Genomic DNA, 13,424 nt, shown 5'->3' with positions numbered 1-13,424 from the left:
GCTCCTTTAAAAGAACAGCAAAGGGGGAAAATACACAATAATTCTATCTCAACAGATCTTTTTCAATAGCTTTATTTATTTTTAATTGATCATTATCATACCTGGTCAATGACCTCAATTTCATGTTCCTTATTCTTCATTTCAAGTGCAAACTGTTCCTTGATAATAGTCTCAATCTTCTGCACAGCAGCATCTCGAGCTACACAAAGAACATACAATAATCCAAGGTCTAATTAAACAGTCACTGTCTTGATTTAAGTCAGCGAGCAACAAAAGAAACCCTGGAATTATAGCTCTGAAGTGGAGAAACCTAGTGGTCATCACTTGAACCAATGATGAAAAGTTAACATCACTAATACTCGGACAAACTGACCTCAAGAGTTTTCTGCTATGATGCAATGGCAAGAGTTCAAGACTCTGTGGCATTCCTGCTAAAAATGCCATACACAACATACATCAGATGAAACTAATTGAAGGACATTCTACAAAATAACTAGCCTGAACTATTCAAATATTAAAGTCGAGAAGACAAAGAAAAGTTGAGGTGATTAAAAGAAACTAAAGAGATGACAACTAAATGCACTGTGTAATCCTGGAGAGGGGGATACAGTTATAAAATACTGAGACATTGGTAAAACTTGAATATGGACTGCAGATTAGATAATGTAATGTATAAATGTTAAAATTTTCTGCTTCCGGAGTTCCCATCGTGGTGCAGTGGTTAACGAATCCAACTAGGAACCATGAGGTTGCGGGTTTGGTCCCTGCCCTTGCTCAGTGGGTTAACGATCCGGCATTGCCGTGAACTGTGGTGTAGGTTGCAGTCGCAGCTCGGATCCCATGTTGCTGTGGCTCTGGTGTAGGCCGGTGGCTACAGCTCCGACTAGACCCCTAGCCTGGGAACCTGCATATGCCGTGGGAGCGGCCCAAGAAATAGCTAAAAAGACAAAAAAAAAAAAAAAAAAAAATTTTTTCTGCTTCCGATAATTGTACTGTGATTACATAAGCAATTTGTCCTTAGGAAATACACAGGTACTTACAGGTGTCCAATTTATCTTCTGAAAATTTGGAAAAAATGATATGCATATATATCTGTGTGCATACATGCGTTTGTACAGTGTAAGTATATGGGCTTGGGGGGTGGAGAAGAGTGATAAACCAAATGAGGCAAAATGTAAAACAACTGGTGAATTAATCTGGATAAAAGACATAGAGGTACTCCTTGCAATTTTTCTGTTTAAAATCATATCATAATAAAATAACCAAAAAAAAGAAAAAAAGAAAAAAGAAACCCATGAAGATTCTGAGAGAAAAATGTGGTGACTTCTGAAAACCATAACCCTAAGAAAAAAGCAAGTAAAGAGTCAGCTAGAGGGAGGGGTAGTCTGTGACACAAGAACAGTTCATAAAAGGGCAAGAAGCTTCCTTCTGTACAGAAGGAGCTAGCGAGCAATTTAGCAGTTTCTGATCACAACTACCTGAAGGAATGAACAAAGAAAGAATTCAAAAGAAAGAAAATGCTTATGAAAGTGATTCAAATCAGATGATGACTATTCAGAGTAATATGTAACTCAAAGAGTTAAAAATATCAGAATATGAAATGTAGCTTGATTACAAGAGAATAAAAAGTCAAGAGAATACTTGAAAAACCTGGGATTTTACATAATGATCCTGTGTTTTCAATATGAAAAAAATCACCACCCATTCTTTGGAGTGTATGAAAAATTCACTGCAGAGGAAACTTGGGCCCATTGATCACCCATGTCATTTTCTTGCCATAAAATACGCCATCTGACTGGCAATTCAAAACTAGTGCTGGACGGGAGTTCCTGCTTTGACTCTGTGGATTAAGAACCCAACAAAGCATCCACAAGGATGCAGGTTTGATCCTTGGCCTCGATCAGTGGGTTAGGGATCCACGATATTGCTCCAAGCTGCGGCACAGGTCACAGATGTGACTTGGATTCAGCACTGCTGTGGCTGTGGTATAGGCGTGAGCTGCAGGTCCAATTCGACCCCTAGCCTAGGAACTCCTATTTGCCACAGCTGCGACCAAAAAAAGAAAAAAAAAAAAAAAAAAAAAAAAAACTAGTGCCAGTATAAGCATTCTTGTGGCCATGCCTACACTGAAGCAAATGACTAATATTTTTCTTATTCAAGGAAAAGAATGTTTCCCTTAGCATTACTGTAAATATCCTTGTATATATAAACCTTGTATATAGAAACCAGCAGATAATCTTGGGAGAGGCTAAAAGGCAGAGACTCCCAAAGACATTCTATGAGGTCACCATCACCCTCATTCCAAAACCAGATAGAGATACCACCAAAAAAGAAAACTATCGCCCAATATCATTGATGAATATAGATGCAAAAATTCTCAACAAAATCTTAGCCAACCGAATCCAACAACATACCAAAAAAATTATACACCATGACCAGGTTGGGTTCATCCCAGGTTCACAAGGATGGTTCAACATACGCAAATCAATCAGCATCATACACCACATTAACAAAAAAAAAGTCAAAAATTATATGATCATCTCAATAGACGCAGAAAAAGCATTTGACAAAGTTCAACATCCATTCATGATCAAGACCCTCGCCAAACTGGGTATAGAGGGAACATTCCTGAATATCATCAAAGCCATTTATGATAAACCCACAGCAAATACAATCCTCAATGGGGAAAAACTGAAAGCCTTCTCACTCAAATCTGGAACAAGACAGGGATGCCCACTCTCACCACTGCTATTCAACATAGTTTTGGAAGTCTTAGCCACAGCAATTAGACAAACAAAAGAAATAAAAGGCATCCATATAGGAAGAGAAGAGATCAAACTGTCACTGTATGCAGATGACATGATACTATACCTAGAAAACCCGAAGGACTCAACCCCAAAACTCCTTGAACTGATCAATAAATTCAGCAAAGTAGCAAGATATAAGATTAACATTCAGAAGTCAGTTGCATTTCTGTATACCAGCAATGAAACATTAGAAAAGGAATACGAAAATACGATACCTTTTAAAATTGCACCTCACAAAATCAAATACCTCGGAATACACCTGACCAAGGAGGTAAAGGACCTATATGCCGAGAACTATAAAACTTTAATCAAAGAAATCAAAGAAGATGTAAAGAAATGGAAAGATATTCCATATTGGGAAAATCAATATTGTAAAAATAGCCATACTACCTAAAGCAATCTACAGATTCAATGCAATCCCTATCAAATTACCCATGATATTTTTCACAGAACTAAACAAACAATCCAAACATTTATATGGAACACAAAAGACTCAGCATCGCCAAAGCAATCCTGAGAAACAAAAACCAAGCAGGAGGCATAACTCTCCCAGACTTCAAGAAATACTACAAAGCCACAGTCATCAAAACAGTGTGGTACTGGTATCAAAACAGACAGACAGACAGACCAATGGAACACAATAGAGAATCCGGAAATAAACCCTGACACCTATGGTCAATTAATCTTTGACAAGGGAGGCAAGAACATAAAATGGGAAAAGAAAGTCTATTCAGCAAGCATTGCTGGGAAACCTGGACAGCTGCATGCAAAGCAATGAAACTAGAACACACCCTCACACCATGCACAAAAATAAACTCCAAATGGCTGAAAGACTTAAATATACGACAGAACACCATCAAACTCCTAGAAGAAAACATAGGCAAAACACTCTCTGACATCAACATCATGGATATTTTCTCAGGTCAGTCTCCCAAAGCAATCGAAATTAGAGCAAAAATAAACCCATGGGACCTCATCAAACTGAAAAGCTTTTGCACAGCAAAGGAAACCCAAAAGAAAACAAAAAGACAACTTACAGAATGGGAGAAAACAGTTTCAAATGATGCACCAACAAGGGCTTAATCTCTAGAATATATAAGCAACTTATACAACTCAACAGCAAAAAAACCAATCAATCAATGGAAAAATGGGCAAAAGACCTGAATAGACTTTTCTCCAAAGAAGATATACAGATGGCCAGCAAACACATGAAAAAATGCTCAACATCGCTGATTATAAGAGAAATGCAAATCAAAACTACCATGAGATACCACCTCACACCAGTCAGAATGGCCATCATTAATAAATCCACAAATGGCAAGTGCTGGAGGGGCTGTGGAGAAAAGGGAACCCTCCTGCACTGCTGGTGGGAATGTAAACTGGTACAGCCACTATGGAGAACAGTTTGGAGATACCTTAAAATCTATACATAGAACGTCCATATGACCCTGCAATCCCACTCTTGGGCATCTATCCGGACAAAACTCTACTTAAAAGAGACACATGCACCCACATGTTCATTGCAGCACTATTCACAATAGCCAGGACATGGAAACAACCCAAATGTCCATCAGCAGATGATTGGATTCGGAAGAGGTGGTATATATACACAATGGAATACTACTCAGCCATAAAAAAGGATGACATCATGCCATTTGCAGCAACATGGATGGAACTAGAGAATCTCATACTGAGTGAAATGAGCCAGAAAGACAAAGACAAATACCATATGATATCACTTATAACTGGAATCTAATATCCAGCACAAATGAACATCTCCTCAGAAGAGAAAATCATGGACTTGGAGAAGAGACTTGTGGTTGCCTGATGGGAGGGGGAGGGAGTGGGAGGGATCGGGAGCTTGGGCTTATCAGACACAACTTAGAATAGATTTACAAGGAGATCCTGCTGAATAGCATTGAGAACTATGTCTAGATACTCATGTTGCAACAGAAGAAAGGGTGGGGGAAAAAACTGTAATTGTAATGTATACATGTAAGGATAACCTGACCCCCTTGCTGTACAGTGGGAAAATAAAAACAAAAACAAAAACAAAAAAAAAAAACCAAAAAAGGCAGAGACCATTATTACTAAAGGCTGTTTTATCATAAGTTCCTCAGAAAGAAACAATTAAAATTATCTCTTATATGGAAAAATGAAAAATAAAAACAAACATAATAAAACCACATAAGAAAAGGGAAACATCCTATCAAAGCTACTTTAAGAAAAATTCTGAAAAATAAAAATGTGATTTGGGATTGGATAGAGAATAGACACCAAGAGGAAGAATGGCAAATTGTCACTCGGTAACAAAAAAATTTGTCCCTGCTTTGGCTAAGTATTTGGGAACTTATGTTAGATTTGAATTGAAATTATAAAGTTTCCTAAAACAGTTTTTCCTGTTCTTATTTTTATTACAAAAAAAAAGATATGCTATGTGATGCATTTGAATAATGAATTTAAGTTTCATGATATATTTTCATTTTTATTTGGCTTGTTATTGAAAGCAAGTGTCACAGTCTTAAAAATAAAATTATAACTGAATGGGAAGAAAAGTTGCAGTAAAATGTTTTTATTACTTGGAATTAGATGTGAATTTCCAGTCCAAAGAGACTTATAAAATACCACACTGTAACAGACACATCACTAAAACTCTAGGATTGCAGCTACCATACAATGATAGCCAAAACTTATGGCCTATCTCATGACTGGTGCTTTCACAGTCTACCTGATCGTGTTTCTGCCCTTTATGCCATACATGATACATTACTATTAACCAGGGCACTTAGCTAATCCCTCTCACAAATTTCCAAACGTACACAACAGTGGAAATGCACTTCATTTTACTCCCTATAAATCTTATAGGGAGGCATACGTCAACAAAGAAATAATTTCCTAAGGCAGGTGAATTTTTACCTGAATTCTCAATTGCTTTATGCCGCTTATTTGGAAGGGCCACAGATACATCCTCATAATCGGGATCAGTTTCTTTAACAGTTCGCTTGATTCCAGACATGATGACATTCGTTCTTCACTGTGAAGCAATAATACATTAATAAATAACACTGCTTGACAGTAATACTTATATATATATATGTACACTCATACAAAGGGAGTAAATATTACATAGTAGTGATACTTCTAGTCTGTGTATATATGTACATATTCCTTTAAAGCCAAAAGCATAACTAACTTCAAAAGTTTACTGAAAAAAAAAAAGAATCATCATCATCTGTTTACAAAGCATGGGTTTCCCTTGCAAGAGTAAATCCTTTAACAAGGCAGCATGCTGTTCAGACTTTCCAAAAGGAACCGGGCTTTCACAGAAGGACTCTCATAAGGAAAGGAACAAAACCAGATTTTGATGAAAACATAGTAAGCCTACACAGTATCCTGGAATTCACAATGCATCAAATTTATTACAGAATATCAGCAATATATCTCAAATAATTCATTATACAAATTCTCTCTCTGGTACTTACATATTACGTAACACATGCTATAAAAAGGTACTTAATAAATATTGCTACTGTTCATTTACTATTATTCATAATAAACACAAACCATATAGACTTATATTAAACTAACAAGTTTGCAATATGGTAAACAAGGCCTAGGTATACAAGTCTTTGAATAAACTATCCCATAAATTTTAGATCTGCACTGTCCCAATACATTAGCCACTATCTGCCAGCGGCTACTTTTTCAAACTAAAATTAAACAAAATTAAAAATTCAGTTCCTTTCCCAACATTTCAGAACACCAGCCACAGTTCAGGTGCTCAATAGCCATCAGTTGCTAGTAGCTACTAAATTGGACAGCAAAGATACAAAATACTCTATTGCTGCAAAAAGTTCCACTGGACACTGTTCCTCTTCCAAATGGTGCTTCATTGAGCAATTATTAATATTTCACGAGTCAGCTTAGGAAATGCGATCCAGATAACACTGTCCAATAGAAACATAATGTGAGCCATAAATGGAATTAAAAATTTTCTAGTAGTCACATTAAAAAAAGGAAAAAGGGGAGTTCTCATGCGGCTCAGGGGCAACAAACTGAACTAGTATCCATGCGGATGTGGGTAGATCCCTGGACTCACTCAGTGGGTTAAGGATCCAGTGCTGCCGTGAGCTGTGGTGAAGGTCACAGACACAGCTCCAATCCCACATTGCTGTAGCTGTGGCACAGGCTGGCAGATGCAGCTTCTATTCAACCCCTAGCCTGGGAACTTTCACATGTCACAGGTACGGCCTTAAAAAGCAAAAAAAGGAAAAAGAAATGGGTGAAACTAATTGTAATAATGTATTTTAACCAATATACCCAAAATATTATCATTCCAAAGATATAATCAATATAAACAAATTAGCAATAAGATAATTTACATTCTTATTGTTATATTAAGTATGGTATGCATTTTACACTTAGAGAATGCCTCAATTTGTTTTTTTGGTTGTTTTTTTTGGTCTTTTTGCCTTTTCTAGGGCTGCTCCCGCGGCTTACGGAGGTTTCCAGGCTAGGGGTCTAGAACCTACTCCTAGAACACTGTCTTGCAAACACCACATCATACAAGATATAGCTGGGAGTTCCTGGCATGGCTCAGAAGTAAGAAACCCAAATAGTATCCATGAGGATCCAGGTTTGATCCCTGGCCTTGCTCAGTGGGTTGAGGATCTGGCATTGCCGTGAGCTGTGGTGCACAGGTCACAGACAAGGCTCGGATCCTGCATTGCTGTGGCTGTGGTGCAGGCCAGGAGCTGCAGTTCCCATTCGAACCCTAGCCTGGGAACTTCCATATGTTGCAAGTGCTGTCCTAAAAAGCAAAACAAAAACAAAAACAGGATATGGCTAACTCTTGGGAGAAGGAATACACTCTGATAAGTAAGGTTCTTGGAACCTGGCTGAGCTATCTCCACAATAGAAAATAGAAAATCCTACGAACCTCACAGCATTTGAATCTCATCAGAACCACTGAATTTCGTGCTTTCATTCAAAATGACTTTTTCTGTTCCCGTCAGTGGCACAGTGGTTAATGAATCCGACTAGGAACCATGAGGTTGCGGGTTCGATCCCTGCCCTTGCTCAGTGGGCTATCGATCCGGCATTGCCATGAGCTCTGGTGTAGGTTGCAGACGCGGCTCGGATCCAGCGTTGCTGTGGCTCTGGTGTAGACTGGCGGCTACAGCTCCGATTCAACCTCTAGCCTGGGAACTTCCATATGCCTCGGGAACGGCCCAAGAAATAGCAAAAAGACAAAAAACAAAACAAAACAAAATGACTTTTTCTATCTGATTTAAGAGGGGGGACCCTCCCTGGTGGTCTAGTGATTAGGATTTGGCACTCTCACCACCACAGCCCAGGTTTGATTCCTGGTCAGGGAAGCCTTTCTTCTGGAGTCCCGCTGTGGCTCAGTGGTTGACAAAACTGACTAGCATCCATGACAACGTGGGTTCGATCCCTGGCCTCGCTCAGTGGGTTAAGGATCCGGCGTTGCTGTGAGCTGTGGTGTAGGTCACAGATGCAGCTGGATCCTGAGTTGCTTTGGCTGTGGCGTAGGCTGGTGGCTACAGCTCTGATTTAACCCTAGCCTGGGAAAATCCATATGCCATGGGTGCGGCCCTAAAAACACAAAAGACAAAACAAAAAGGGGGTGATGGGAGGTGCAGCATAATCATTTTCCACTTGCCTCCACACAGACAGATGTTCCTAAGATGTTAATTATTTTATCATCCTTCAGCCGTGTCCTTTCTATATTTTTCATTTCAAACAAAATATTTTCCCTTTTGTAAAGAAGAACACTAGTGCTCCTTTATTAAACATCCGAGTGACAGAATCCATTCTCCTCTATTAGAGAAATACATTTCAAAAATGCTTACAAAAAAACAAAACAGGAGAATGAGTAAACAAATTGTAGTACACCCAATGAACTCCTGATCCAATCAACAAGAGGAATCAATCTCAAAATCATTATGGTAAGTAAAAGAAGCCAGAACCATAATAAGAGCACATACTGAATGACTATTTATAAGAAGTTCAGGAACACATGAGTTAATCTATGGTGAAAGAAAAGAGAGGAGGTGAAGTGCCAGTGGTAGGTAATGACTGAGAAGAGGAATAAAGAATATTTCTGGGGTGACAGAAATATTTTATATCTTAATAAAGGTGTGGGTTACTTGGGTATATGCAATTGTTAAAAACTCAATCCAACTGTACACTCAAAAATCTGTGTATTTACATATTCCCATTGTGGCGCAACGGAAATGAATCCGAATAGGAACCGTAAGGTTGTGGGTTCCATCCCTGGCCTTGCTCAGTGGGTTAAGGATCCGGCGTTGCCGTGAGCTGTAGTGTAGGTCTCAGACACAGCTCGGATCCCATTGTTGCTGTGGCGTAGGTGGGCAGCTACAATTCCAATTCAATCCCCAGTCTGGGAACCTCCATATGCCGTGGGTGTGACCCTAAAAAGCAAAAAAAAAAAGAATCTATTGCACTGTATGTAAACTATACCTTGGCTCAGGAAAGGACTAAACAAACATACCTAAATATGCCCTCCCCTGCCTGAAATCTTCCAATGGTTTACCATAACACTTCGAATAAAGTCACACTCCTTAACATGACCTATAAGATGTTACATGAATTGGGCCCTGCCTGCTTCTCTATCTTTAATCATTAAGACCCACACACACTGGTTTTCTTTCTATTCTTCAAATACACCTCAATCTCTCCTTAGTTTCTGGATTTCTGCCTGGAAGGCTTGTCCCTCAGGTTGGCTTTACCAGACCCCAGCTCAAATGCCTGCCTTATCAGAGAAGGCATTCCCTGATCACACCAAAGAGCTCTCCCCATACTCCCTCTGCAAAGTTCCTAGAAGCTCTCAACAAATTATTTTCTGAATAAATAAATGAATGGATAACTAAAATACATGCCAAAATATAAATACCCACAGGGAACATAACTACCAGCTTTCTTTGCTCTTTCTATATAACTTACAAGTCTATTTGTTGCTACTGCTATACCTTCACAGGTATTATACCTAAATGTTTAAAATAAATGAACCCATCGAGGCTCAGTGGTTAATGAACCCTACTAGTATCCATGAGGACATGGGTCCGATCCCTGGCCTCACTGAGTGGGTTAGAGATCAGGCGTTGCCATAAGCTATAGCGCAGGACACAAACGTGACTTGGGTCCAGTGTTGCTGTGGCGGTAGCACATGCCAGCAGCTGCAGCTCCAATTCGACCCCTAGCCTGGGAACTTCCATATGCCATAGGTGCAGCCCTAAAAAGACAAAAAATAAAATAAAATAAAGGAATGTGCAAAGTTATTATACACAGACAATGCAAACAAAAAGGTAGCAGACATACCAAGATTAATAACAGAAAATAATTTAAGGAACAAACAATTAACACAAAAAAGATCATGTTGGGAGTTCCCATTATGGCTCAGTGGGTTAAGAACACAGCTAGTATCCATGAGGATGTTGGTTCAATCCCTGACCTCACTAAGTGAAATACGGATCCAGTGTTGCCAACAAGCTGCAAGCAGATGTGGCTCGGTTCTGGCATTGCCTTGGCTGTGGTGTAGGCTAGCAGCTGCAACTCCAATTCTATCCCTAGCCTGGGAACTTCCATAGGCCATGGCTGCAGCCTTAAAAAATAAAAATAAAGAATAAAAAAAGAGATTGTTACTATTAAAAGACACTATTGCAAAGTCATAAACTATACAACAAACTACATCACGTTAAAACCTACAAAACCAGAAATACAAGGAGAATTTAAGAAAAAGAACAATAACAGGAGAATGTGAACATAGCTCCTCAAAAGGATGATGCCATTTACAAGCCAGATTTAACAGATACATACATACCACTCTGAACCCAACAAAGAATAACCCATATGAAATATCTGTAAAAATTCGTTACAATTAAGCCATATAAGTTATACAAGGAGTCTCAATTATTGCAAAATTAGGAAATACTACAGCCATAGTCTCTGATTTTAATAAAATTAAATATGAAATTAACAAAAACTATGATATGAAAGAAGGAAACTAAAATGACAGACTATTTAAAAACTACCAAAAGGAAGGATACAATATTTCTAAAACTATGGAGATTTGGTCAAAAGGCTTCCTCAGAAAACCAAAGACCAATTTTCAATTGTGAATGTATGCAGATACAAATCCAATCTAGCAGGGCATTAAAAGAATAGTGCACCATGACTGCAAGATTTTTACTGCTTTAGGTGAAATGGTGAAATATCAGCAATAAATCAAGTATTGGGGAGATCCAGAGCAAGGTGATTTGCACTGCATATGTCTAACACTGGACATTTAGGGATGTATTAATGTAATTGACTTTCAGTAGTTCAAATAAACATGATTCATTTGCATGATACATTTTGCAAAGTAAAAACAGCAGCGGCTTTACACCAACACTATCCAGACTTCCCAAAGACTGCTCAATGTGCATGGTAAGAAAAATATCTATTTTATATTATACTGACAAAAATCATTAGGCATAAAGTTCTTTCAAAAGAATCAAAATGTATATTTCAATGTCAACTTAAATTTTTTCCTCTATTTGAAGATTACTCATAGAACTGTCATCTCCCACAGCTAAGTAAAAATTTTCTTTTTAGTTCCATCGTGGCAGTGGTTACGATCGACAGGAACATGAGGTTGGGTTCGGTTGGCTTGCTCAGTGGGTTGACGATCGGCGTTGCGTGAGCTGTGGTGTAGGTTGCAGACGCGGTCGGATCCGCGTTGCTGTGGCTCTGGCGTAGGCAGTGCTACAGCTCGATTCGACTAGCTGGAACTCCATATGCGAGGACGGCCAAAATAGCAAAAGACAAAAAAAAAAATTTTCTTTCTTAAAAGTATGTTTGTTTTTCATAATACAAGCAACCTGAAGTAGCCTATTATAGTAGGGAAATACTCAGGATTAAAGGGAAACCTTAAAAGGGAGAAGATTCTGCTCTGATTTTCATTTAAGTTAGTACTGACAAAAACTCTATCCTAGTTATTCTAAGCTAGGTCTTATACACAAAACCACTTGGGTAGCCCCCCTTATCTGTGGGGATATGTTCCAAGACCTGCAGTGTATGTCTGAAACAGAAGACAGTACTGGCCCCTGTTTTCTGTTCATGTCTTCCACCCAAAATTTGATGCCTTTTCTATCTTACCTAGGTAATCCTCACACATTGTAGCCATAACTTTTGCAATATGAGGTGTGACAACAAAACTAGTATGAATTTCTTTTTCCTTCTTCACGATTTCACAGATGGAAGATTCATTCTTACCAGAAGTCTTAGCAATCTCAGTGGAGAATTTTTTTTCATTTTTTATTGACTTTCACCGTTTCACCAAAAGCGAGCACTTAACGGATTCTCTTTGACGGATCTGAACTGCCAGCATCACTACTCTTGCACTTTGGAACCATCATTAAGTAAAATAAGGGCAACTTGAACCTCCACAACTAATGTGATAACTGAACCAGCTACTAAGTAACTAACGGGAAAGGTACACTGGCTAAAGGGATGATTCACATCCCAGCTGGGACAGAACAAGGATGCCACGAAATTTCATCACGCTAGCTCAGAATGGTGAACAATCTAAAACTTATTTCTGGAATTTCCCATTTCATCTTTTCATACCGTGGCTGATGGTGGGTAACTGAAACCATGGAAAGCAAAACTCTGGATAGGAAAACCATGGGGAAAGGGGAACTACTGTCATTTGTTGGCCAACATAATCACTGTTTCTTCAACTCATCTGGTATGGAAGAAAGAAGGTCCTTTAAATAAAAACAACCACAATTTTACAATGGACCAGAACAGTGGTAAGCTGACAGAGGTTTCGCATCAAACTGACGTGAACCACTCAATTGATTTTGCCACCCCCAATGTGACATGTGAAGAGCTGAGCAGCATAGGAACAGCTAGACAGCTGAGCTCAAAAAAACTGTTGCATTATTGAAGTATTACATTATTCCAGGTCAAAAACTGCTACTTTCTTATTATAAATAAAACTGCTTAAGGTCAAAGATGTTACTATACTAAGTTCTGTTCGAGGATCCATTCAGGACAGTACTGTCTCCAATCTTACAAAGGAACAAGAAAAAGCACTGAGGATCAAACAGCTATTCTAAAATTATCTGCACCCTGCTTCCATCCATTAGTGTGACAACTGAAGAAGTGGCCTTAAACAGGTTTTACCCTTAGGTTACACCACTTAAGCATACTTTTTCTGGGCAGACTGAGCTATCTAGGATGTTTATGGGTTTTGAGATATTTATGGAAAAATTTTCTTAAGTTGACATAAGGAAGACCATATAACATTACAGTAACTTCCTTGGAGCCATTTTTGGACATACACACAAAAAAATCACTAGAATTATCTAAAGTGATAGTTCTGACTCATACGACAATCTTGTTGTTTCAGTTGTGAAGGCATAAAAGTTTCCTTTCCAAGAGAAGCAAAAAGGAAAAACAGCAAAAACAACAAACATAATGTCTACAAATTCAAGTTGACAAGGAAATGAAGGAACTGGACCAGAACAAGACTGTGTCAAACTCTTGGGCTTAAGTCACTGAGAATACATAAATCAAGCCAAATCCTCC

At 38.6% G+C, this 13,424-nt stretch overlaps 1 protein-coding gene across 17 annotated transcripts in view; it reads right to left on the bottom strand.

The window, feature by feature from the left end:
• The window catches only part of YEATS2 (YEATS domain containing 2), a 108,309-nt gene that overhangs the window by 83,238 nt on the left and 11,647 nt on the right, over positions 1-13,424 (bottom strand). For 12 of the 17 annotated variants that reach the window (XM_021069912.1, XM_021069914.1, XM_003132559.6 and 9 more), the window contains exons 2-3: positions 5,724-5,841; positions 102-199 (exon numbers count right to left, since the gene is read on the bottom strand). In XM_021069912.1, the coding sequence (XP_020925571.1) occupies positions 102-199; positions 5,724-5,823 (198 nt within the window). In that variant the 5' untranslated portion in view covers positions 5,824-5,841. The remainder of the gene's footprint in view (positions 1-101; positions 200-5,723; positions 5,842-13,424) is intronic. The other 5 variants (XM_021069919.1, XM_021069920.1, XM_021069923.1 and 2 more) reach the window with 1 other exon arrangement.

Source organism: Sus scrofa, chromosome 13 (assembly GCF_000003025.6).
Source record: "Sus scrofa isolate TJ Tabasco breed Duroc chromosome 13, Sscrofa11.1, whole genome shotgun sequence".
NCBI lineage: Eukaryota > Metazoa > Chordata > Mammalia > Artiodactyla > Suidae > Sus > Sus scrofa.
The sequence above is the reverse complement of the archived record's forward strand: the minus strand, read 5'-3'. Positions and strand labels throughout refer to the sequence as shown.